The following is a 23,336-nucleotide window of genomic DNA, read 5'->3' as shown; positions in this document are numbered from 1 at the left end:
ATGAAGAGTGTACTTCTTAATCTTGGCAATACGGAGAGTTTTGATCTTTGAACAGCAGTTGAAATCTTCCGTAAAAATTTAGGTTTTCTTGGGGGTTTTTTAGACCTAAAACCTGAAGACATTTCAAGGCACGAAGAAGGTTTGGCTTCATAACACTCCTACTTTGCCAGGTGCTCAAAATGATATTTGGTTGTGATAGGTGGCAATACTAAACTGATTAAACTGCTAGCTGTTTCAAATATATATACAGTACAATATATACTGTGTGTGTGTATGTGTGTGTATATATATATATAACTAACTAACTATATATATAGGGCGGCCCGGTAGTCCAATGGTTAGCACATCGGCTTCACAGTGCAGAGGTACCGGGTTCAATTCCAGCTCCGACCTCCCTGTGTGGAGTTTGCATGTTCTCCCCGGGCCTGCGTGGGTTTTTTCTGGGTGCTCCGGTTTCCTCCCACATTCCAAAAACATGCGTGGCAGGCTGATTGAACACTCTAAATTGTCCCTAGGTGTGAGTGTGAGTGTGAATGGTTGTTCGTTTCTGTGTGCCCTAAGATTGGCTGGCAACCGATTCAGGGTGTCCCCCGCCTACTGCCCGAAGACAGCTGGGATAGGCTCCAGCACCCCCCACGACCCTAGTGAGGATCAAGCGGCTCGGAAGATGAATTAATATATATATATATGTAAGAAAAAATTCCTCGTCTCACCCCCCCTCGGGTGGTGTCCATCCCTCATTCAGCTCGGGTCCTCTACCAGAGGCCAGGAAGCTTGAGGGTTCTGCGCAGTATCCTTGCTGTTCCCAGCACTGCACATTTCTGGACTGAGATGTCCGATGTTGTTCCCGGGATCTGTTGCAACCACTCATCTAATTTGGGGGTCACTGCTCCGAGTTCTCCGACCACCACAGTCACGACTGTCACCTCTACCTTCCAGGCTCTCTCCAGCTCCTCTCTGAGCCCTTGGTATTTCTTGAGTTTTTCGTGTTCCTTCTCTCTGATGTTTCCATCACTTGGGACCGCTACGTCCACTACTACGGCTTTCGTCTGCCCTTTATCTATGATCACGATATCTGGTTGGTACGCCATTTACCATCTTGTCAGTCTGGATCTGGAAGTCCCACAGGATCTTCGCTCTGTCATTCTCCACCACCTTCGGAGGCGTTTCCCATTTTGACCTTGGTGTGTGTGTGTGTGTGTGTGTGTGTGTGTGTGTGTGTGTGTGTGTGTATATATACAGTATATACTGTAAAAAGTAATTCTGATTAGACTGATTGAAACTATTTTCTCTGAGATTTATTTTGCTGTCAGGGGGAATCCTCCAAAATCATCACTTTTCAGGAAATGGCATGTTTTTTCAACCATTAACATTCATTCATTCATTCATTCATTTTCCTAACCGCTTGATCCTCACTAGGGTCGCGGGGGTGCTGGAGCCTATCCCAGCTGTCTCCGGGCAGTAGGCGGGGGACACCCTGAATCGGTTGCCAGCCAATCGCAGGGCACACAGAGACGAACAACCATTCGCACTCACACTCACACCTAGGGACAATTTAGAACGTCCAATCAGCCTGTCATGCATATTTTTGGAATGCGGGAGGAAACCGGAGCACCCGGAGAAAACCCACGCAGGCCCGGGGAGAACATGCAAACTTCACACAGGGAGGCCGGAGCTGGAATCGAACCCGGTACCTCTGCACTGTGAAGCCGACGTGCTAACCACTGGACTACCGGGCCGCCACCATTAACATTATATCATCAAATAAAATCAGGCCATTTTCAACATATAAAATTGGTCAGTAATTTTTAACAATGCCACTCATCTGTGTGGATTGGACAATATTACTATTATTACTACTATTATTTGTGACAATTTTTATTGGCATTTTAATTTGATTAGTTGATTCATTCAGTTGGTTCTATGTATTCTAAATGTTGACAAGTGAACAACTAAGGCTGATGGATGATAAATGACTGCCGGGTCGAAAGTTATGTGAATAGAAAAGCTTTTGGCGATCGTCCCCTGTACACTCAATTCAACTGTGTGTGGCTTAGATTTATCACACTCAGGAAGAGAGTTCATTGACTCTGCTACAGTATGCGTGCGTCCGTCCGTGTGTGTGTGCGTGTGTGTATGAGGGAGAGGGTGCATGCTTGTGTATCGGGGCTGTGGATGGCTGATAGGAAGCAGATTGATGCCATCAACCTTTCCCCTGCATTTTTTGAGTAGCTGGAAAATTGATGAATTGATGGCTGCGTGGTGTGAGATGAGTGCCAACAATTGGGTAATAGAAAAGAAAATTTGGGAAGGCAAAAGGAAACTGCAATTATTATTTTTTTAATATGTGAGGTATAAATTGGACCATTTGACAGCATTTCCTAGCTTGAAAATGGCCACAATTAATGATCCATTAGTCCATAAATTATTTGTTTTAAATCATTTCCAATTCAATTTTTTTTCCAACTCCTTTTTTGATATTTTATTGAGCATAATAATGCTGTCGTGGAACAAAGATGAGATTAACATGATCTTATTTTACTCAAGATACTATTAACCAACCATCAGTTCCACACAATTGATATAATTCCAAATGATTATTATGTCCTTTATAATGCCCAGCCTAACAGCTGACAGGACATACTGTGTATTAGTTCTACAGTAGCAGCAGGTCTCTTCAATTTGACATCCATCATCCGTTTTCGTTGCCTCTTTCAAAATTAATTTGAAAACTGATTCCTCGTTTCTACATGACTGGACGCAATGAATTAATCATGAGAGGTCAACACCATCCTGTTCCCACTGACCTGAGACAACTTTTAATGGAAAAGAGATCTGATTTGTGTGTGTAAATCAATAATAACAACAGGTAGGGGTAAAAGGATTCAGGCTTAAGCAGCCATTAACCCATTTGTGTATTTCGGGTGGAATATGGAATATACAACAATCGGTTGAGATGGAATGTTCATCTATCAAATTTGTTACAGTGCAGAGCCGGTTAGTAAGTAAGTGAAGTACAATGAATTGGACTTAAATCTATGGTTTCAAAAATATACAAGAGCCAGGGCACACAAGTTGAGGGCTGCACTGGTCCACGCATTGAATGTTTGTGTGTTGCTGGAGCGGATATGGGTCAAGGCCAGTGCAGAGCTCGCGCACGCCACTGGCATCTCGGTCGAAAGAGGAGTGGGGGAGATAAGCGCATCCCAGCCCCCGTGCTCGAGTGCAGATAAGGGTCTGTTTCCCAACGTTAGAGCGGAGGCAGGAGCCGGCTGGGAGGAGGCTTTGAACTGCTGCTCGCTATCTGCTCTGTTCTGGGAAAATTATAGATGGAGCGCAGTGTCCAAAGAAACAAAAGGCTGATTGAGGGCCGCCGTGCTGTACTCTGGGGGGTAAATCACACGACTATCGCGGGTCAGAGATCACAAAGAAAAGTTCAAGGGGTGAAGAAAAATGTTCTTCCTAGCAGGGGTGTCTTTTCACTTGGCTCAGACACGGGGCTGCCTGGAGTATGGCAGAAAGGGATTTGGAGGGACAAACCATAGTATACACGAGTGATTGGAAGGCAAGCTCCTGCAGCCTGACATGAATAAAGGATAACCGCACGTGAAAGGTGTATGCACGTAAACCCAGTTAAAGCCACGGTGGAATACAATGTGTCAGTAGTGAATTGGAAATTTTCTTAATTAAAATTCTTGCAACATGCTTGGGCTGGCTAGAGCGTGTGCTGAGATAAGCACTGTAAACATTTTTGATGAGGTCAGTGACCATCTCGGAGTCCGTGTTTCTGTCTTGACTGCTTCTCATCACACGGGGGGGGGGGGGGGGGGGGGGATTCAAGCTAACTTGAATTACACCAACTCAGCACATCATTGGTTGAGCGCACAGCATAAAATTCGCTACGAGATCATCCACAAAATCAAGACTTGACTTGATTTTGTGAGGCTGCGTGAGTCTCCATCCATCCATCCATTTTCTAAGTGTAACCTCACAAGGGTAGCGGGAGTGCTGGAGCCTATCCCAGCTGTCTTCGGGCAGGAGGAGGTGTACACCCTGAACTGGTTGTCAGCCAATCACAGGAGTCGCATGAATACAATTGCAAAAATGCTTGAAATGGGTGCCTTTTGTTAACCCCCCTTTCAACTTTTCCACTTGTTGATCATGTTTTACAAAATAAATGACCTGTTGCTGAACAGAGATGAAGGCACTATGCAAAGATATAAAATACAATAATCCCACTACTACAGAATCACACTCACAAAGACAGTTGTTTGTACCTGTTTGAAGAGCTGCAGGTTGACCGCCATGGACAAAAAGTTTCTCATCGTGCTTGAGCGATGGCTGACAAAACTCTCCTCGCAGAATGTTATTGGCTCCCCCTTGAAAAATCCACACAGACAAGAGTGGTGATTTTTTTTTCTCTTTCGTATTAATCTAATTGACTGAGTTTAAAAATATATAAAGTATATATCAGGAAGATCAGCGTGTGTAAGTCAACTTGGGTGGAGAGTGGTCAAAACATAAACTCAATCGTTTAAAGGAGGGGTTCTCAAACCCTTTATACCAAGTACCTTAAAAAATATTTAGCTCTCAAAGTATCATCATGATCAACATTAAACAAACATGAATATTACATATTATTCACGCGCAATTTGAAGATGCACACTGCGCTTAAATACGGCAAAAAAAGCAACTTAAAAATACAATAATTAGTGAAAACATTAAAATGTTTTAAATTGAAAAGTTTTTTTTTAATGCACCTCTGTCTTTGACAAGCAGTTCTAAAATATTAAATGCAAATGTATTTTATGTTCAAGTTATGTTCAAGTGAAATACCTTTACTCAACAATGTTACATTGGATTAAAAAAAACATTTTGCTCAGTTTGAACATTTAATTCAATCATTTTTGGGCACACCACTAGAGGAAGACCACGTACCACACTTTGAGAAGCAGTGGTTCATATGATAAATAGAACAAGGTCATTCACACAGCGTCTGCGTGAAGCTTTGAAGCTCTTCCAAAATAAGTATTTCAAAACATTTCTTCATTACTGGGTCAAAAGATGTCTGAGAGGGGACATGATGGTTAGAGGAGGGAAGAAAAAAAAACTAAAAAAAAAAAAGGGTCCCATGGCAGGCTGTATACCCAGTCCCAGTAAATTTCAGAGTGCTCCACATGAACACGTTATTACTGTTCCTTACATCATGTCTGTTGGCCTGTGAGCTGTAGACACAGAGGATGACAACAAATCCACTGCAGGCCAATCACACGGAGCCCCCCCCCCCCCCCCCCCCGGCCCCAAAGTCATTTTCAAAACATGTTTTCTGATAATTAACGTAATTCTCACATAGGGCAATGATGCTCTAAATTCTTTGGCTGTAAAACAATGCTTGTTGTCTGGTGGTCTAGCTGTGAGCGCAGTGTGACATTAAAAAAAAAAAAAAAAAACAACAACAACACTTGGAGACCGCATTTTCAGGGATGGGCGGATGATCGCAGTGGCCCAAATTACATCACAGGAATAATGCTCCACTTACATCACACACAAAAAAAAGTTTTCAAGGCTAATTTTCTCATAAAGGAGAGTTGAATCATTTTTCCAGGCCCCATCTGGCTGCTGCTGCCTCCGGCCTAACGCGCAAAAGCCGAAATGAACAGAATGCTGGGAAATTCTTATCAAGTATGTGTAGCAGTCAACCAGGGATGCGGAGTCTATTCCGAAAAGTAATTTTGAGAAGGTTTTGTGATGTTATAGCCTTAGCATTATCACGTCTCACCTTGAAAAAAAACTTCAGCTTGTTTACATTTGTCATGTTTCGGTCAATATTCATGTACAAATTCAAGTGTTGCTCACATTTGCTCAGAATGAGGCATTTTGGCACACTGTGATTCATTTGTACACGGTTCGAGGTTTGGATAACCACACGGCCCCTCCTGAGTGGAGTTTTCAATACTATTCATTTGTAATTGTTTTTTCTTCCACGCATGGTTCGTCACCCAGTTCTCAAACAATGAGGGTTCAATTAAGCTACTTGATAGTAACCAAGCCAAGCAACCTGACAAAGTGACTTGAAATACTATTTCAGGTGATTCTTTTGCTTCTGTGGCGCTCCAAGCAGGAGATGAGTGTCTGAGAGAACATGGGGTGGAAAATGATTGACCTACGAAATATCTTTCTACTCATCAGATTGCTTTTAGACTCATTAGTATTTCCCAGTGTTTCATTTACAACTCAGCAAGACTCCCACCAAGTTTCCTTCTGTCACGACATGGGCCCATGAATCACAGTCACGGGCTCACTCAATGCCTGGGAAAAGTTATTCCACAAATATCACAACTCGGTGGAAGACGAGGTGCGTGTGTGTGCATTAGCGCACATACATTATGGTAACAGAGACATTTGCAAGAAACAGAAACATTTGTCTGTAAGAAACCAGTGAGAAATCATCACATGTACACCAACACACAACGACGAGTGTTGAGTGTTTGTGTCAGGGAGGAGGCAGTTTGTTCGTGTACTGTCTGTATTCGCAGAAAAGCAAGACGGCATCAATAATGTAGCATCTTGGCGAGTGGGAGTCCACATAGTCCAATTAGCTTCAAAGCTAAAGGAACAAAGGCTTCGCTATTTGTCAAACAGGACATGCTGTAGTATACCCAGCTCCAACTCAGACCTGATCTGCAGAGAAGATCCAGTAAAGTGATGTTAGCGGGTCTTAGCACAGGAAAGTCAAACTCCAAAGGCGGCTAAAAGAGATCTTCAAAAGAAACGTCCTGAGTCTTCTCATATCCGTTGACATTTCATTGGCACAGACAGGCCCACGTTAAACTTGCACTGCGCCTACAAATTCACCTTTTACTCGCAATTTAAACAGACTCAGTCCAACGGCTGACATTTGACTCAATTCGCCCTAACTGAGATTGGTAGCGTGTGCCTACGGGGCAAGAACAATTCGGTGTGCATTCACACCTGTAGTTTCAAATCTCTTCTCCACATATGTTGATAGTTTTGAAAATGGATCCATTCACCCCATACGATGAAAAAAAATGGTGTTGAATTTACTCAATTTGATTTTGTCAATTGCGTGCACGAAATCACCTGGATCCAAAGAAATGTTTTATAGGAGATGTATCGTGTGCTTAAAAAATGGATCTGGATCCAGATTTTATTTTGTGCAACCATTTGCCCCGATACAATTGAGGAAATTCAACTTTTAGTGTAGTTTGGTTTCTTTTCAGATACTCAAGAAATAGAATATCACCATCTGAAATACAGGGAAAAGTTTAGTAGTTGTATGGATTATAAATAATAATAATACAGTCAAACCTTGTTGATAGCGTGAGTCATACTGACAAACACAGTTCTGTGAAATCACAGATTTTATTATAAATTAAGGATGTTTGGTACCACTTTCTTTCAGACCAATTCCAGTCGCACTACTCAACACTTGAATACTCAACGATACCGCTACCCCTAATAAATATGAAAGATAAAATGTATTAACAAAGAATTTGACAGATAATTTTAAACCAAGACCTATAGAGAATTATAACATGGCCCAAACCCAAATGTCTGGTAGAGGCCCAGACAGCGACCTGTGTTAATTTCAAACTATTTGCAGTGACTGAAGGCTTTCAACTGAGTTGATTATATGTCAGGAGAAGAAGGAAGAAGCAATCGGAGTATAAGATCATGACATCCAGGTCAGTTCCTACAAAGCTTTACTTTGAGTCTTATCAATATACAGAAATTGCTTATCTTAATTTAATGGGTTTTTGTCAAACATGTGTGCCTTTAGTTCCGGATCGTAAAACGGCCACAACAGTAAGGCTGATAAACAGCCAAAGAGGACAAAAAACATCTGATTAATCTACCTTAACATGAAAAACTTATCACACCATTAGCGTTATTTGTCAGCTATCATAATAATGAGTCCTGACTTTTGATTTTGACTTTTGGGGGCTGCAAAAGAAATGTACTCAAAATTGGCCACTTCTTATTAAATGCTGCAGGTAATCACATTATATACTTAGTGTATTTGCAAAGAAAGAGGATGGATTTTAAAAACGTTTTATTGACCTAAACACCGGTAGAAGCTTTTGTTTTTGTTTTTGTTTTGCCGAACAATGCAGAACGTAGCATCCTTGAAGCGTCTCATTGTCACGTGAGACAAATTTGCAGACAACTTTAGACCGGGGTGGCACTGAAGAGATGGCTGTATTTATGGCACTCCTTCCCTATGCTCATTGAACTCAACTCAAGATGCTTATTTACGCTCTCAATTGCTCCATACACAGCAGCGCCCCGCCCTGCACACAAGCGGTTCATAGTCCGGAAAATGCGGTAGCTCGTGCCATGCCATTGTGATGTGGTGTCACAATACATTTGAATTTGGCAGGCCAGTGTGCAGCAGGGGTAATGTGCATACATATTGTCTTATTTAATCTTTGGAGAACTATTGTGTGAAAATTGCAAATAATTAAGTGGCATGATTTGCAGAACCTCTCCACATTGAAACTAATGAAGTTATGTGCATGTTTAGGGTGCTTTCAGAACATTTGTTTGTGTCTATTTTAGCTGAACAGTCCAAGGTTAGCTAGTTCAACAAGTCAAGATGTTTTGGCATCACCCAGGACAGCTAGTTGTGTATCAATGGTGACAGACTCTTACAGGTTTATATCGGAGGGCGTCCCGGTAGGAGCCAAACAGAGCGGCCTGCGCTCTCAGGAAGGCCCGTGCCACGCCACTCCCTGTTGCTGTTGACTGCTTCTTGAGCTTGCTCTTCAAAGAGGACACCTGGTGGAAAACATGATGAGAGAATTGCAGTGAGAGAGGTACGGATATAGAGGGGTAAAAGTTAAATTATCACCTCTGAAATTGGTGGGGGGGGGGCAGCTAGCCCATTCAGAGTGTGAAATATCACATTTGCAGGTCATCACAAGAAAGAAAAATAGACAGGAGAAAAGGAAAGGAACGCTCCAGCCTTTCCACCGTGCGTATGCGTTGTGCTGTGGGAGCACCTGCTGCTTTGCTAATTGAGCAGAGGATGGGGAGTGGCAAGAGGGGAAATGGAAACTCACATCCGTGCTTTTCCTCGCATAGCCACTCTCCTCCTCGTCACCTTTTTTTGCTTTTCACTTCTCCTTCCATTTCTTACTTCCCGACTTCTTTCCACCTCCACTGTGTTCCCCCTCCCCCGATGGCTCTTCCAGCTCACTCTAGAAAGAGCCTCTTGACATAAAATGTCTTTAATTATTTTCCCCTCTCCTAGCTGCGGCTCCAAGACTCCAGGCGAGAGGAGAGGAGCAGCAGGCCCGAGCTTGTTTTAGGATGACAAAAGATTCACCCTGGCCATGGTCCCCGGGGAGTCTGGGAAAGAAGTAGTCAAGAGACTCTCCTCACCTGCTCAGCAGAAGTCTGACTGAGCGAGGAGGAGGAGGAGATGGTAGAAAAGGACTTTTGCTCTCTGTGTGGCCTGTGCCCGCTTTGCTGATTGTGCATCTTTTCATTGGACTGTGTATTCCATTAGGTTCTAATTTACAATACCGACCAGGAGTCATGATGTCAGAGTTTACACCTTAAACAATATCAATGATTTAAAATTTCTCTTAGACTACATTTCTTGGCAAGACGCTGACAATAACGGATCTCGTCATGCAGTACAATAACAATACTAATAGTCCCAAAATACTGCTATGTGTTCAAATACTACTTTTGTTACATACACAAGCACAAGTTATGCTGTGCTGAAAATGAAGCTTTTTAACCCCAGCATTTCAAGTAGCCTCTGATGTCTGTTTTCTACTAATTAAATGAGTTAATCATTAATTAGCAAAAACATACACAATTTTCATTACGTCTGTTTTCTTAGGTTTTTTTTTTGTATGTGATATATGTTTCTGTCCCACGTTCCCCTCATTGCACTTAGTTAGTAGTTGATTGAAACAAAACAACTACAAGTGTAAATCAAATATTTTATGTCTGAAGTTGCGAGTGGCATCGGATCTTTACTAAGACTGAGAGGCAGCACCGGGTAAGTTACGCCACAATTTGCGAATGAATCTGGATGCTCGGGGTAATGTGCACTACTGTTCGAGCTTCCGCACAAGCCAGCATCGTTTCTGAGCAGCCGCACGGCAACGAGGCTGACTGTGACAATGACGCGAGTGAACCTGGCATGTTTGATGGACAACTTGCTGTTCATTTGGGATACAGAAGATAAGGAGTTTGATGGATTTGTGGATGAGGATTGATAAAAGAATAGCGGGCGTACATCATTAAACACTTCAATAAAGTACAGTCGAACTCAGTTTTGCTCCTGCTGCCTTTTTAAAAACATACTCTTAACGTCCATGCATGCTACCATTTTTTTTTTAAGCCCGCGTGTGTTAAATACAGAAATAGCACCTGACATTTCGTCTTGTAATATGTTGCGCCTGATCGTGAAAATATGGTATTTGCGGGCCATGCCGAAGCCCATCCCCTAAGCATAGAACGGGTCGACTGCACAGTGAATCAACAAGTTGTTTAAATTGATTTGATAAATCGGTCATTCTGATGGAATGGGAGTTAATATTTTTTTTAAATGTGCATACCGATGATCGGCTCCAAAATCCTGATCAGGTATAGCCGAAGATACTTGTCACTCAGAGCATTTCTATAATTAATACAAACTTATGTTCAGTGCCTATCTAATCGGAATAGTCCCTCACCTCCCAAAAAAACTGTGAAAACTGTGAAAAAATAAAAGTGACGCTGAATTACAGTGCGTGCGTGCGTGCGTGCGTGCCAGAAGGTCCATCACCAAATGACAGCATGGCGGTTGGCATTACAGGACAAGTGTGAACAGAGACGGAAAAATAATCACGCTGAGAAGCGGCAGCGATCCTGAGACATTGCTGTCTGGGTATCCGCAATTAGCCGTTCGGGAAAACTTCAGGGAGGAGAAGCAAAGTGTTCAGAGAGCTCAGGCGAAGGACAGGCGGAAAGGAACAGAGAGTGCGAGCAGAAGAAAGGAGGCAACAGAGAGACGGAGAGAATGTCAGTCTTAAAATGGGACAGAGACAAAATGAGCAGCGTCTATTCATTTCTCCTGGGCTTTCTCACTCTCCACAGCGTCCCCGTGCCGCCATCGCAAATGCTCCCAGGCATCAAACAGAAAGTTTATCACGGTTAAATTAACAAGTTTCATCTCCATATTCACTCATTGTGCTAAATGCTTTTATGTTTGTGTAAAGATCTTTCTAGAATGAATATTTCATGTTTATGTGCATTTTCAGATAGTCCCCCCACCCCATCCTTGCAATTCATTAAAATGTCTTTTTATTTCTCCCGTATTTGCTGGTGGGAGTGTGTGAATCAAAGTGAACACAATGTCAGTCTAAGTGGGGGAGGCATACCCCAAAGACTGTCAGACAAGACGGGCTAGCTGAGTTTACTCTGCACACAGAGTTGGTTGTGTGCAGCAGCTTTGAACGGCTGAGAGCAGTGCGCCGGCAAAGACTTTTTAATGAGACGGGGACACAATCAGTTGTGTTCTCTCCCTCTCGCGCAATATTAGGGGTGAAAAAAGTTGTGTTCAAAAGTTTACGGGTGATTAAAATTCCTCCTATGTCACATGTGGGCGATCAATCAACAGTTGCAAATATATTGGCAGCGCGTGAAACACACTTGAATATTGGTTTTGTCAAGAGAGTCGAGAGCAAGGCGCCGCAATCGGGATGTGCATTTTGCATATCACATGAAAATAAGGGTGTTTGGTAATTGGAGTTTGACTGTGGAGCCCACGCGGCAATCATCAGGTACGTCTCTCCGGTAATGGTTCTGTCAAGCTAATTAACTTCTCCGGTTTGAGTGAAACTAACGAGACGCGTACAGGCATCAGAGGAAGGCCAGGCTCTACAGGTGATAACCCTATTTGGCAGTGACATTTTTTAGTGTAAAGTCACAGTGGCGGTGATGAGATCAAAGCCAGCGAGGCCCCCATTGGGTCCAATTAGAACTATTGCATTGTGCGGGGGAAGGGGTGGCGGCAGGAGAGGGGGGAGTGGGCGGCTGGTGGGGTGGGGGCGGGGTGGGGTAAAGAAAACTGTTGAGTTATGATATTCATAATCTATGCAGAGAGGCCTTTCCAGCCCAGGTCTTCTCCCCAAAGCTGTGATCTTTTCAATTTACATCAAGGGAGGACGCTAGCGGATGAAAGCGGGGCATCCGAGGCGCGCAGCCCACAGAGGGCAGACACAGGGCCTCATTAAGGCCCGGCCCAGCCAGCCCCAAACAGGGTTTGAAGTGCGTCACATAAAGAGCATGGGGTCAAAGGTCAGACAACGAACAGATCTCCATTTAACTCTCCAGCTGGAGACGGTAATTAGCAGGTGCAATGATGATCTCTGCCTGACTGTAACGGGTGATACCACACTATCAAGACATCTGTGCGCTGCGATGCATTAATATGTATACAAAACGAGGAGAAATAAAGTACGCCTATTCCGGGGAGATGCTGATGTTCAGCCAAATCTTTCACGCAAATCCTTCGAAAAGCCTTGCTGAAATATTGATCGTTACATGTTGAAATATATGCACCGGTGCGCTAGGACTGTGACACATTCTGATGCCCATGCGATGAATGATAAAACTGTCTTTCATACACTCTTATGCTGTGTGCATGCAGGAAATATGTATGCGCATTTAAAACAAATCCAGCATGTGAATGCTCTAACGATAACACATTACTAAAACACACACGCACACGCGCACACAGTATTGAAACAGGTCCCACTAACATTAACAGTTTGGCATTGTATTCTGTCCATTAATTTATAGTCCAGTGCTGATTCAACACATCATCACCCAACGTAAATGTAGCTGACCTCAATTAACCGTTTTGGCAATCGTCAAAAACATACCTATCTATGTCATGAATGTAGTATATATTGTTAAATGCGAAAATACAAACAGTATGAATTAATCCATGATTTTTCAAATGTACCATTTTACAAAAATGTGGAAAGCACTTTGTATCTGTTTACTTGTCTTGATACTATTTCAGACTTTTAGAGATGCCAGAAGTGAGGCGGCTCAAATTTAAGGTTAATTCCGCCTCAATTCCTTATTCCTGGTCGAAATGGTGAAATATTGAAAGCTTGCTGGAAATGCAAGTTGGAATGAAATATTTCACGATGGTGGCTTGTGTCCGAGTGAAGTGGTCGGGTCTTTCATACGCTAGGAAATATGATTATAGTTGATATTGAAAATTACAGAACAAACAACTGCATTAAAAATAAGTTGCACATAAAATCACACTAAAAATCTGCATAATCATGAACCTTGGGCCCTGACACTTGTCTGTTGTACAAAAAAAAGAAAATAGTTTTCTACTTCCACCCCCCAAAAAATCCCCACAAAAAGATCCTCTGAATGTTTTGTTTAAGAGTCTGTCCATGGAAAGAAAGCCATGGGGACGCAATTAAAGAACTACAAAGAAAAAAAAAATAGCGATGAAAATCTCCCACTTTCTTTTGATGTGCTGCAGTTTGAACTGTATGCGCACACAGAAATATGAACAAAGACACACCGAACAGGCATGTCCTTTCACATATGAGCACAAATAAAATATGCTCTTTTCAACTCTCGCATTGATGCATTTTATTGTACAGTATTTAAAGTTTGAGAAATTGAAGGATGTCACGATTTAAAATAATGAGGAAAATAGTCTTCTGTTTTTCAAGCGCGCCTTTGGCGGTGTTTGATCAAGTTAAACTACGGAGACGATTAGCTGCAATTAAGGTGGAGTGAGACATGTAATTCTTAGTTTCACAGCGTGTTGTACAGGCGACATGATGCGCGAGTCAGGTGAAATAAATCAGGGAGGAAAAAGACGGCGGTTTAATAGGCAATGCCATGAGAGTTTCCCTTGTGTGGGGCTATTTTGTCAAGCTGACCTCTTAAAGCCGCTGAGCGGCTGAGTTTTGCATACATAATTAACTACAGTTAAATGTCATCTCTAGCATCGTCGAACCAACCCAGTGGGTGATGTTCCCCCTCCCTCCCTCCTTTTTTTTTTAAACTTCGGCTCTACATAACTGCAATTTGAAAATAAAGGCCACATGATCAACGTAAACGAGTGTGGTGGTGTGTGCGCGCCTGCGTGTGTCGACGCTTCACATCCATTTCACAACCTCAAACGGCAAACCTTTTAACTAAAAACAGAAGGCATTTTTAAAAAAACTAAAGCCAAACAAGAAAAAAAACTTACAGGTTTGCGAATGCACGCAGCATTATTTTACTGTAGATTTCTTGCCTCATGTTTCTGTGCGACTGCAGACGTTGGGAGTTTGCCCGCAGCCGACTGCGGCTGATGATGTCGATGTTGTTTTCGCAGAGCGAATACCAAATTAAAGGCAGGATGTTTGATTAAGTGTGCCAGGTGATCTCAGGAGAGGGGTGCAGACACAACCTCAGCCCCCTCATTCATTTGTAAACCTCCAAAGAGAGGCATGAAATACAGGAAGTGGGAGTGTACGCCGTGTATTTACCCCTTGATTGGGAATACAAATGATCAAATGCACGAGGGCTGCGAGTGTATGGGTACACGGTGTCAGCAAAGTAGCGAGAGGCAAGAGAGGAGGAGAAGAGAAGGAATTAGGCAGTGATGTGAGAGAGCATCTGAAAACTACGGATGTAACGCCGCATTGTAGCACCTCACCTTGAACACGTGGCACAGAGAGAATAATACATGAAAAATTGGTTGCAGATCAGTTGTGGGGATCAAATAAAAATCGGATTCAGTCACACGCTGTTTGTTTTCGGAATTAACAGACTCCTAATTTTCTATTCTCGGATACTTTTAATGACGAGCGAGGTAAACAGCCCAACCAAAAAAAAGCCAATTATAAAGTTATCAGTACAATGTCTATGCAGAGGAGAAGCGGTGTATCTCAGAAGAAGAAGAAAACCAAATACCTTGATCTTCCAGCAGGAATTTACTATTTTTCTCTTCGGGATGCTTGTCAACACATTGATTTTACTGACACAAGCACCGTGTCTGTGCAATTAATATTGTTTATTTTATGCAGATAGAGTACCCAAACTTCAATTCTTCGCAAACTCGAATACAATTTTTTTTCTCCCAGAGATAATCAAAACGAAGGAAAACAAAGTAAATAAGCAAAAGCCATAAAAAGCAACAACAACAACAACAAAAAATGCCTGGTGTCGTTAAAAATGGAAAGGTAGGTCCTTTTGTGTCCTATTACCGTTACTCGATCATTCAGATCTTTCTGTTTTTTTGTTGTTGTTTTTTTAAGCAAACGGAACTGCTACTGGCATGGTAGCATTTGTGAAAGTCAATAAATCTAAAATATTATGTGTGAAATTGTGGGGAAAGACCATTAAGGGGGCGGGCAGGCATGGGGCCAGTGTAAGGGTCCTGTCTGAGGAAGGACGGCTAATTCGGGACAACTGTGAACTCTGAACCTGCTAAAAGAACGACCACTGGTCAGTCGGCCCGCCTAATAGGGTCCACATGTGCTCACAGCCTGTGTCGCCTTAATTAGCAGGATCTCATAATGTTTGCTTAAATCAACATAAGGGCGCTTCGTTCTTTTGCTCTTAGTTACACTTGAAATAGACATAAAAATCCAGCCTGTGGCCTTACGCTTTGAATCTCTTTCACTCTATTTATACGTTCACACAAAGTGACACCGGGGCTTTTAAAGTGAGAATAATACAGCAGGCTTTGGAGAGAAATGAAGGGCGGCTTCAGTGGCTCGCAAACAATGTGTGGCTGCGAAGCTCAGGCAGAGAATCACTCAGCATTAATCAAGACTGCGGGCCTCTGTTTGACTACACAATGCCTCAAACATCCCCCTGTGTGTAAACACAAACATCAAATGCCACGTGGCATGTCCTCGTCGCTAACAAGCTGACTAACAAGAGACCTGGAATTCCACTTAATTAGTACCTGCTCTCTTGCTTATTAATCCAGCAGCCCGGGTGAAAAGATGAGAGCAGGCAGCAGAAAGCAAAGAATAGGACGGAAAACAACAACAGTCATTTGCAGTGTTAAATATATTGATGTCAGTGTACGTTCCGTTTCCGGTGCTGTAATTTGACATGACGTGTGGGCTATGTTCTGTCATTAGTCAGGGAAAACGGTGAGCACCTGATCAAAGCAAAAAAAAAAAAAAAAAAAGGCTCAGTCTGCCACTTCATTTGTCACAAGGCAAAGACAACGGCTTCCCTCTTGGCTTCTGTCGCTTAACAAAAATCTTGGTTTTACGACAAACTCATTTTGTGAATAATTTTAGCTCGACTCCCGGGTCGCAGCACACCGAGGTGCCAAATTGCACCATTATCGATATCCGTACCTTACCCTGAATTTTAGCTAGCACAAATGACGCGATACTGTCATTTAAAGTCCCGCCCCTTGGGAGCAAAGTTGTTTGAAGTTACTCGACGTATTGCTTTATACGCATCATCAAGGTGCTACGATCACATTAGAAGTTACATTTGTTTTTGGAATGTGAACGAGTACATACGGGATTTATCAAAAAAAACAAACGTAGCCTTATTCATATATTAGGCTGTACAATTTACATTCGCACTAAGGATGTGGAAAAGTATGCTGTAAAAGTCAAACACAAACCACCATGATGGATGGCAAGACCTGTTTTTTTTGCCTCTTAATATTAAATTAAAAACTGTTGCTTGCAATGTTTCATGGCTTGAAGGTTTCATGATGATGACTGCGTCACGTACGCAGATAGCAAGAAAACGGCATGCTAAAACGTGGGAGTTCTGAGGCAGTTGCATGGTTTGTCATCTGCTGAATAGTCAACTGAATTATATACAGTCGTACTGGCCAGAGGTCGGCATGCAGTGGAATTCGAGTCTATATGGCGTGAGCACTGTGGGTAATAGCGTGCGTGTGTAGACTCAGCGGGGTGGCTCCCCGCGCCTGGCAGAGGCGCTTTAATACACACCGTTTGAAAACAGATAAACAAATAATCTCGCTTCGACAGAGACAAGGGAAGACAAGTTGTGTCTTGTTTTTACTGTGTGTGTGTGTGTGTGTGTGTGTATACCTGTGTGTTAGCGCAACTACCTAAGTGACCCTGAAGCTGGTCACCGTTACAGAAAGCATCTCCACAGCATCATTGCTCCATTAATTAATGAGACAATGCGCTGGCAGGTGGCTTCACGGCACACACTGGTTAATTGGCCCCCTTTCTTCCCACTCTCTCCTCCTTGAAAATCAGTCAACGCTTCTTCCCACTGCCTCATTCCCACCTTCTACCCCTCGCTCTCAGAAACGTGCCAGTGGGCAGGCAGCAAGGCAAGACTTGGTAAAATAATGATAAGAATGGATGGAGATGAAGGGAAGGGAGTTGCAAGTTTTCCCACAAGCCTGTGATGGTCAGGGAACGGTGTTCGCTTCGAGCGCTGTACGGCGCAACGGGAGTTTACTTAAGACAGCCGCAATCTGAGCAGCCAGTGCTGCAGACGTTAATGATGTGGGGAGGGGGACAGAACAATACAATGACACGTTTTGGCTCTCTGAATAAGTCAGTATATGGAAAGGTGAAGACTAAGACTTAGTTCAAAAGATGGGGGGAAAAAATGTGCTTCACATTTATTCTTGTACTAAAACCACGAATAAAGAATGCCGACTGAGCAAAGGTGTGTGCGAGTGTCTTACCACATCACTGGGAAGGTTATGCAGATCATCAAAGGGACTCTCCAGTGTGTTGGTGTCCACGTTCAGGATGATCACGTCCTCTAGGGACCGACTGCGCACTCTCTACAAGAGGAAAACATTCCAGAATTAGCCAATTTTCTGTGTTCAATTTTCATTTAACACAGTTTGGAGCACAATTCCCAATAAGTCATAACAACAGTAAGCAGTATGACACAGAGGCGAACAAGTCTTTAGAGCTGAGCCTTGGCAGAATTGGAAGCCTATGAGAGTTTCTTCAACGATGGCCGCTCTACTACAACAAATAAGGCCACCCTCTAAAAAAAAAAAAAAAAAAGTCCTTTTGGGAGGAATATAGAAAAAGGTGAGTTTTTGTTTCTTTGTGGATTTAAAAAGTTGTGCATTCAGATTTTGGAAATAATCTCAGAGAGTATGTGACTGTGTGGGTGTGTGCATGATAATTAAATTGACCAAGAAATGGCATTGCCATTATATTTTAACTCACGATGACCGATTCGATATGACATTAGGCTTCACACGAGGACTATAATGGACATAGTTGGTGGGGGCCAAAAATTGATGGACTTGCAACACTGTAACCACTACGTCATTATTCATACATGCACTTTTAGACAGGAATGACATTTTCAACCTTCACTTCACTACTGTTCTATAAATGAACAACCAAAACAACAGTTTAAAAAAAATACTATTATTATTTTCAAATATGTGGTACAGGGTCTCTCAGTAAAAGAGTATAATTTATTTCCAGATCACCGCTGAGGTGACAGTGATAAATGTACTGATCCTTCAACTGCTCAGAGCACATTGCACAAACCCCCAAGGGGATTTTCCCTCTCTCGATAAGTGAAATTTAAGCCATACAATAAAAAGTAATATAAATGTAGATAAAGTATTTAGCTCTTGAATTTTTCAAATTGAGAGCTGTACATACTCGTAGTTACAAAAAGCATATTACCTTTGAATTGGTATTATAAGATTAACAAGCCAAAAGATAAGATTTTGTTTTGTGTTTGTATGGGAGACGTTTACAGAAAAAAAGGACTTTTAGACAGAATGTTATGAACAGTAAATGTCAGCTGGTTGTTGTGATGATGAAAGGCTGACATTGTTAGAGCATCCTGTTGGTGAGCTGTGAAACATGGCATACTCCCAAAAATCCACCGATGTTACTAATGCCTTGACATTCACTCGTCAATCCTTTTTAAGGCCTATGCAAAAAAAAAAAGGAATAATTTAAAATGCAGTGTTTTGGCTCATCCTGAAACCAGTGGCAGAATTTATACAGTAGTAACTTGATAAATTCATTAAACAAAACAGGCTATACAATATAGTTCTGAAATTGCCTGTTCATATTAGTTTTTTTTCATTGTTCATTTTATAATGAACACCTTTTCATGGAACAGTGTTTATTGGCAGCGTTACAGATCATGAAAGTCTGGGGAAAATTTAAGAACTACAATACAGTATTGTCCTTCCACTGCCTTACAATTGACAATGGAAATGTGCAATCAGAACATCTTTACTCTAAAACACACACACACACACACACACGGTGGCAAGAAGAATGGGGGCGACAGAAGATATTAGAACGTTACATTCTCCTCAGCACTAAAATCTCATGAATCAATAACTCTGTGATTCTGTGCTACACTGCATGCATCCTGATGGCAACAAGCTCAACAATTATTTCAGTGTGAGGCAGGATACATGCAAGTGTGCGCGCGTGTGTGTGTGTTGTAGCAGCACAGTGTGTGCGAATTTTCTAGTTTGTCACTTTTGTGACAGCCTGTGCAGTGGAGGCTCACGTGCTGATTTGGACTAATTATGGAGTGGCAAGAAAGGGGGTCTGTCTTGGATGCAGAGTGTGATAAATACTGCCACTGCCACAACTGTCAGACGACTACCTCACACGCAGGCACGCACGCACATGTACGCACACACACACACACACAAGCTTGCAACATGCGCTCACAAACAACGGCAATGGCTTGCCCCACTGAATAACAAAAAGGTTGATAACGATGGAGTTTGTTTGTGTTTCCGGCCTTTTTCTATCTGCTCCCATTGGGTTCCATCTTAAGGAAACATGGTATTCCCTTCCACTGCTATGTAGATGACTGACAGATCTATGTCCCACTGAGCAAGAAAGACGCCTTCTCATTAAAGCCACTCCTATCCTGTCTGGAAGAAATCAAAACCTGGATGGCACAAAATTTCTTGAAATTCAACGAAAAGAAGACAGAGGTGATATTGTTTGGTCCCAGTGGCCCTTGTACATTCCATCCTGTAGACTTGGGCCCCCTGTCTCCATCCATCCATCCATCCATCATCTACCGCTTATCCGGGGCCGGGTCGCGGGGGCAACAGCTTTAGCAGGGAAGCCCAGACTTCCCTCTCCCTAGCTACCTCTTCCAGCTCTCCCCGGGGGATTCCGAGGCGTTCCCAAGCCAGCTGGGTGACGTAGTCTCTCCAGCGTGTCCTGGGTCTTCCTCGGGGTCTCCTCCCGGTGGGACATGCCCGGAACACCTCACCAGGGAGGCGCTCAGGAGGCATCCGAATCAGATGCCCAAGCCACCTCATCTGGCTCCTCTCGATGTGGAGGAGAAGCGGCTCGACTCTGAGCCCCTCCCGGATGACCGAGCTCCTCACCTTATCTCTAAGGGAGAGCCCGGACACCCTGCGGAGAAAGCTCATTTCGGCCGCTTGTATCCGGGATCTCGTTCTTTCGGTCACGACCCATAGCTCGTGGCCATAGATGAGGGTTGGGACGTAGATCGACCGGTAAATTGAGAGCTTCGCCCTTTGGCTCAGCTCCTTCTTCACCACGACAGACCGATACAACGTCCGCATCACAGCAGACGCTGCACCGATCCGCCTGTCGATCTCTCGCTCCCTCCTGCCCTCACTCGTGAACAAGACCCCAAGATACTTAAACTCCTCCACTTGGGGTAATATCTCCTCCCCGACCCGGAGGGGGCAATCCACCCTTTTCCGACTGAGGACCATGGTTTCAGATTTGGAGGTGCTGATTTTCATCCCAACCGCTTCACACTCGGCTGCGAAACGCTCCAGTGAGAGTTGTAGAGCCCCGTTTGAAGGAGCCAACAGCACCACATCATCTGCAAAAAGCAGGGATGTAATACTGAGGCCCCCAAAACAGACTCCCTCAACGCTTCGGCTGCGCCTAGAAATTCTGTCCATAAAGGTTATGAACAGAATCGGCGACAAAGGGCAGCCTTGGCGGAGTCCTACCCCCACTGGAAACGGTTCCGACTTACTGCCGGCAATGCGAACCAAACTCTGACATCGGTGGTATAGTGACCGAACAGCCCGTATCAGGGGGTTCGGTACGCCATACCCACGAAGCACCCCCCACAGAACTCCCCGAGGGACACGGTCAAACGCCTTCTCCAAGTCCACAAAACACATGTAGACTGGTTGGGCGAATTCCCACATACCCTCAAGGACCCTGCTAAGGGTGTAGAGCTGGTCCACTGTTCCACGGCCGGGACGAAAACCACACTGCTCCTCCTCAATCTGAGGCTCGACTTCCTGACGGACCCTCCTCTCCAGCACCCCTGAATAGACCTTACGAGGGAGGCTGAGGAGTGTGATCCCTCTGTAGTTGGAACACACCCTCCGGTCCCCCTTTTTAAAAAGAGGGACTACCACCCCGGTCTGCCAATCCAGAGGCACTCTCCCTGTTGACCACGCGATGTTGTAGAGGCGTGTCAACCAGGACAGCCCCACAACATCCAGAGCCTTGAGGAACTCCGGGCGGATCTCATCCACCCCTGGGGCCTTGCCACCGAGGAGCTTTTTAACCACATCGGTGACTTCAACCACAGAGATAGGAGAGCCCACCTCAGAGTCCCCAGGCTCTGCTTCCTCAAAGGAAGGCGTGTTGGTGGAGTTGAGGAGGTCTTCGAAGTACTCTGCCCACCGGTTCACAACGTCCCGAGTCGAAGTCAGCAGCGCCCCATCCCCACTGTACACAGTGTTAGTGGTGCACTGCTTCCCCCTCCTGAGACGTCGGATGGTGGACCAGAATTTCCTCGAAGCCGTCCGGAAGTCGTCTTCCATGGCCTCACCGAACTCTTCCCACGCTCGGGTTTTTGCCTCGGCGACCACCGAAGCCGCGGTCCCCTGTCTCCTTATCTGAAATCAACGGTCTCAAACTTGGGCCTTAAACTGGACAGTGATTTCAAACTCGATCGGCAAATTGGTGCCGTTGTTAAATCAAGCTTCTTTCACCTTAGACAGCTGGCCAAAATAAAACTTCTCCTCTCACATGAACACTTTGAGACAGTCATTCATGCCTTTGTCACATCCCGGCTGGATTACTGCAATGCCTTGTACTTTGGAGTCAGCCAGTCCTCCATTAAGCGCCTTCAGCTGGTCCAGAATGCCGCTGCTCGCGTCTTGACTGGTACTGTACTCGTAAGAGGGAACATATAACTCCCACGCTGGCATCCCTTCACTGGCTCCCCATTCATTTTAGAGTTATTTTCAAGATCCTCCTCTTTGTTTTCAAATCTCTGAATAATCTCGCGCCACCTTACCTCTCTGAGCTCATCCGCCCCTACACACCTGCCCGGCGCCTCAGGTCTGTGGACCAGTCTTTGTTAGAAGTACCAAGAGCTAAACTGAGGCTCCGAGGGGATCGAGCCTTTTCTGTTGCGGGTCCCTCTCTCTGGAATGACCTCCTGCTGAACATTCGGCAAGCCTCCTCGCTGTCCATCTTTAAAGCCCTCCTCAAAACTCACTTGTATTCTTTGGCGTTCGACTCAGCATGATTTGTCCTTGATTTTACTGCTTGGCGCTTTCCACCGCCTTTATTACCGATTTGTCTTACTGTTTATTGTATATGTTAAATCGCTCCATGTACAGCACTTTGTATGCAGCGATGGCTGTTCGGAAGTGCTCTATAAATACTGTTGACTTGACTTGACTTTTTTCCTTCTCTCGTGTACTTAAGATGACGAGAAAAAGAGTAAAAGCTCAAGAAACAAAGAGGAAAACCATTGTGTCCCGTTTTCTTTAAATCACCGTGTATTTTTTTTAAAACCAAAAATAGCAGCGCATAACATGGGAAAGGTAGTTGCATCCTTGCTTCATTAAGAGTAAATTAGTGCAGACAAGTAAATAAAACATGGAACTTATTGCATATAATTGCTTGATTTGCAAACTTTATCCATCTGTACACTGTGCACAATCGTACTTATACATAATGATGCTTACATATTTGCATACACTTTACGTGCGTATGATTAGCAAAGAATTACCTAACATACCTCCAGCAGACTAAGATGAACTCCCACAAAGTATGGCATGGGGGCACTGCAGATGGAGAGAGGAAAACAATTCATCAGAACTCACAATCAAAGGGTAAAGTTGCTACAACACATTTCACAAATCCATCGATAACTGTTTTAAAACGCCCAGTTTATTTCATGCATGTAGCGGGGGAAAGCTCATTTGGATTTTGTGTTTTCAGAGGTATCCAAACTGTATACAGAGAAATTCAATGCAGGGGTCGAATATTCAATTTACTTACACTCTCAATAATTATTGGCTGGTTAAGATGTGTTCTTTAACTTTTAATAAAAGCAGT

At 43.7% G+C, this 23,336-nt stretch overlaps 2 protein-coding genes across 7 annotated transcripts in view; one reads left to right on the top strand and one right to left on the bottom strand.

The window, feature by feature from the left end:
* crb1 (crumbs cell polarity complex component 1) overlaps positions 1 to 23,336 on the top strand; it is a 226,567-nt gene that overhangs the window by 55,707 nt on the left and 147,524 nt on the right. The window lies entirely within an intron of this gene.
* The window catches only part of dennd1b (DENN/MADD domain containing 1B), a 142,209-nt gene that overhangs the window by 22,211 nt on the left and 96,662 nt on the right, over positions 1 to 23,336 (bottom strand). For all 5 annotated transcript variants that reach the window (XM_052073906.1, XM_052073908.1, XM_052073909.1 and 2 more), the window contains 4 exons: positions 23,017 to 23,062; positions 17,702 to 17,803; positions 8,674 to 8,799; positions 4,278 to 4,379 (listed from right to left, as the gene is read on the bottom strand). In XM_052073906.1, the coding sequence (XP_051929866.1) occupies positions 4,278 to 4,379; positions 8,674 to 8,799; positions 17,702 to 17,803; positions 23,017 to 23,062 (376 nt within the window). The remainder of the gene's footprint in view (positions 1 to 4,277; positions 4,380 to 8,673; positions 8,800 to 17,701; positions 17,804 to 23,016; positions 23,063 to 23,336) is intronic.

Source organism: Hippocampus zosterae, chromosome 8, assembly GCF_025434085.1.
Source record: "Hippocampus zosterae strain Florida chromosome 8, ASM2543408v3, whole genome shotgun sequence".
NCBI lineage: Eukaryota > Metazoa > Chordata > Actinopteri > Syngnathiformes > Syngnathidae > Hippocampus > Hippocampus zosterae.
The sequence above is the reverse complement of the archived record's forward strand: the minus strand, read 5'-3'. Positions and strand labels throughout refer to the sequence as shown.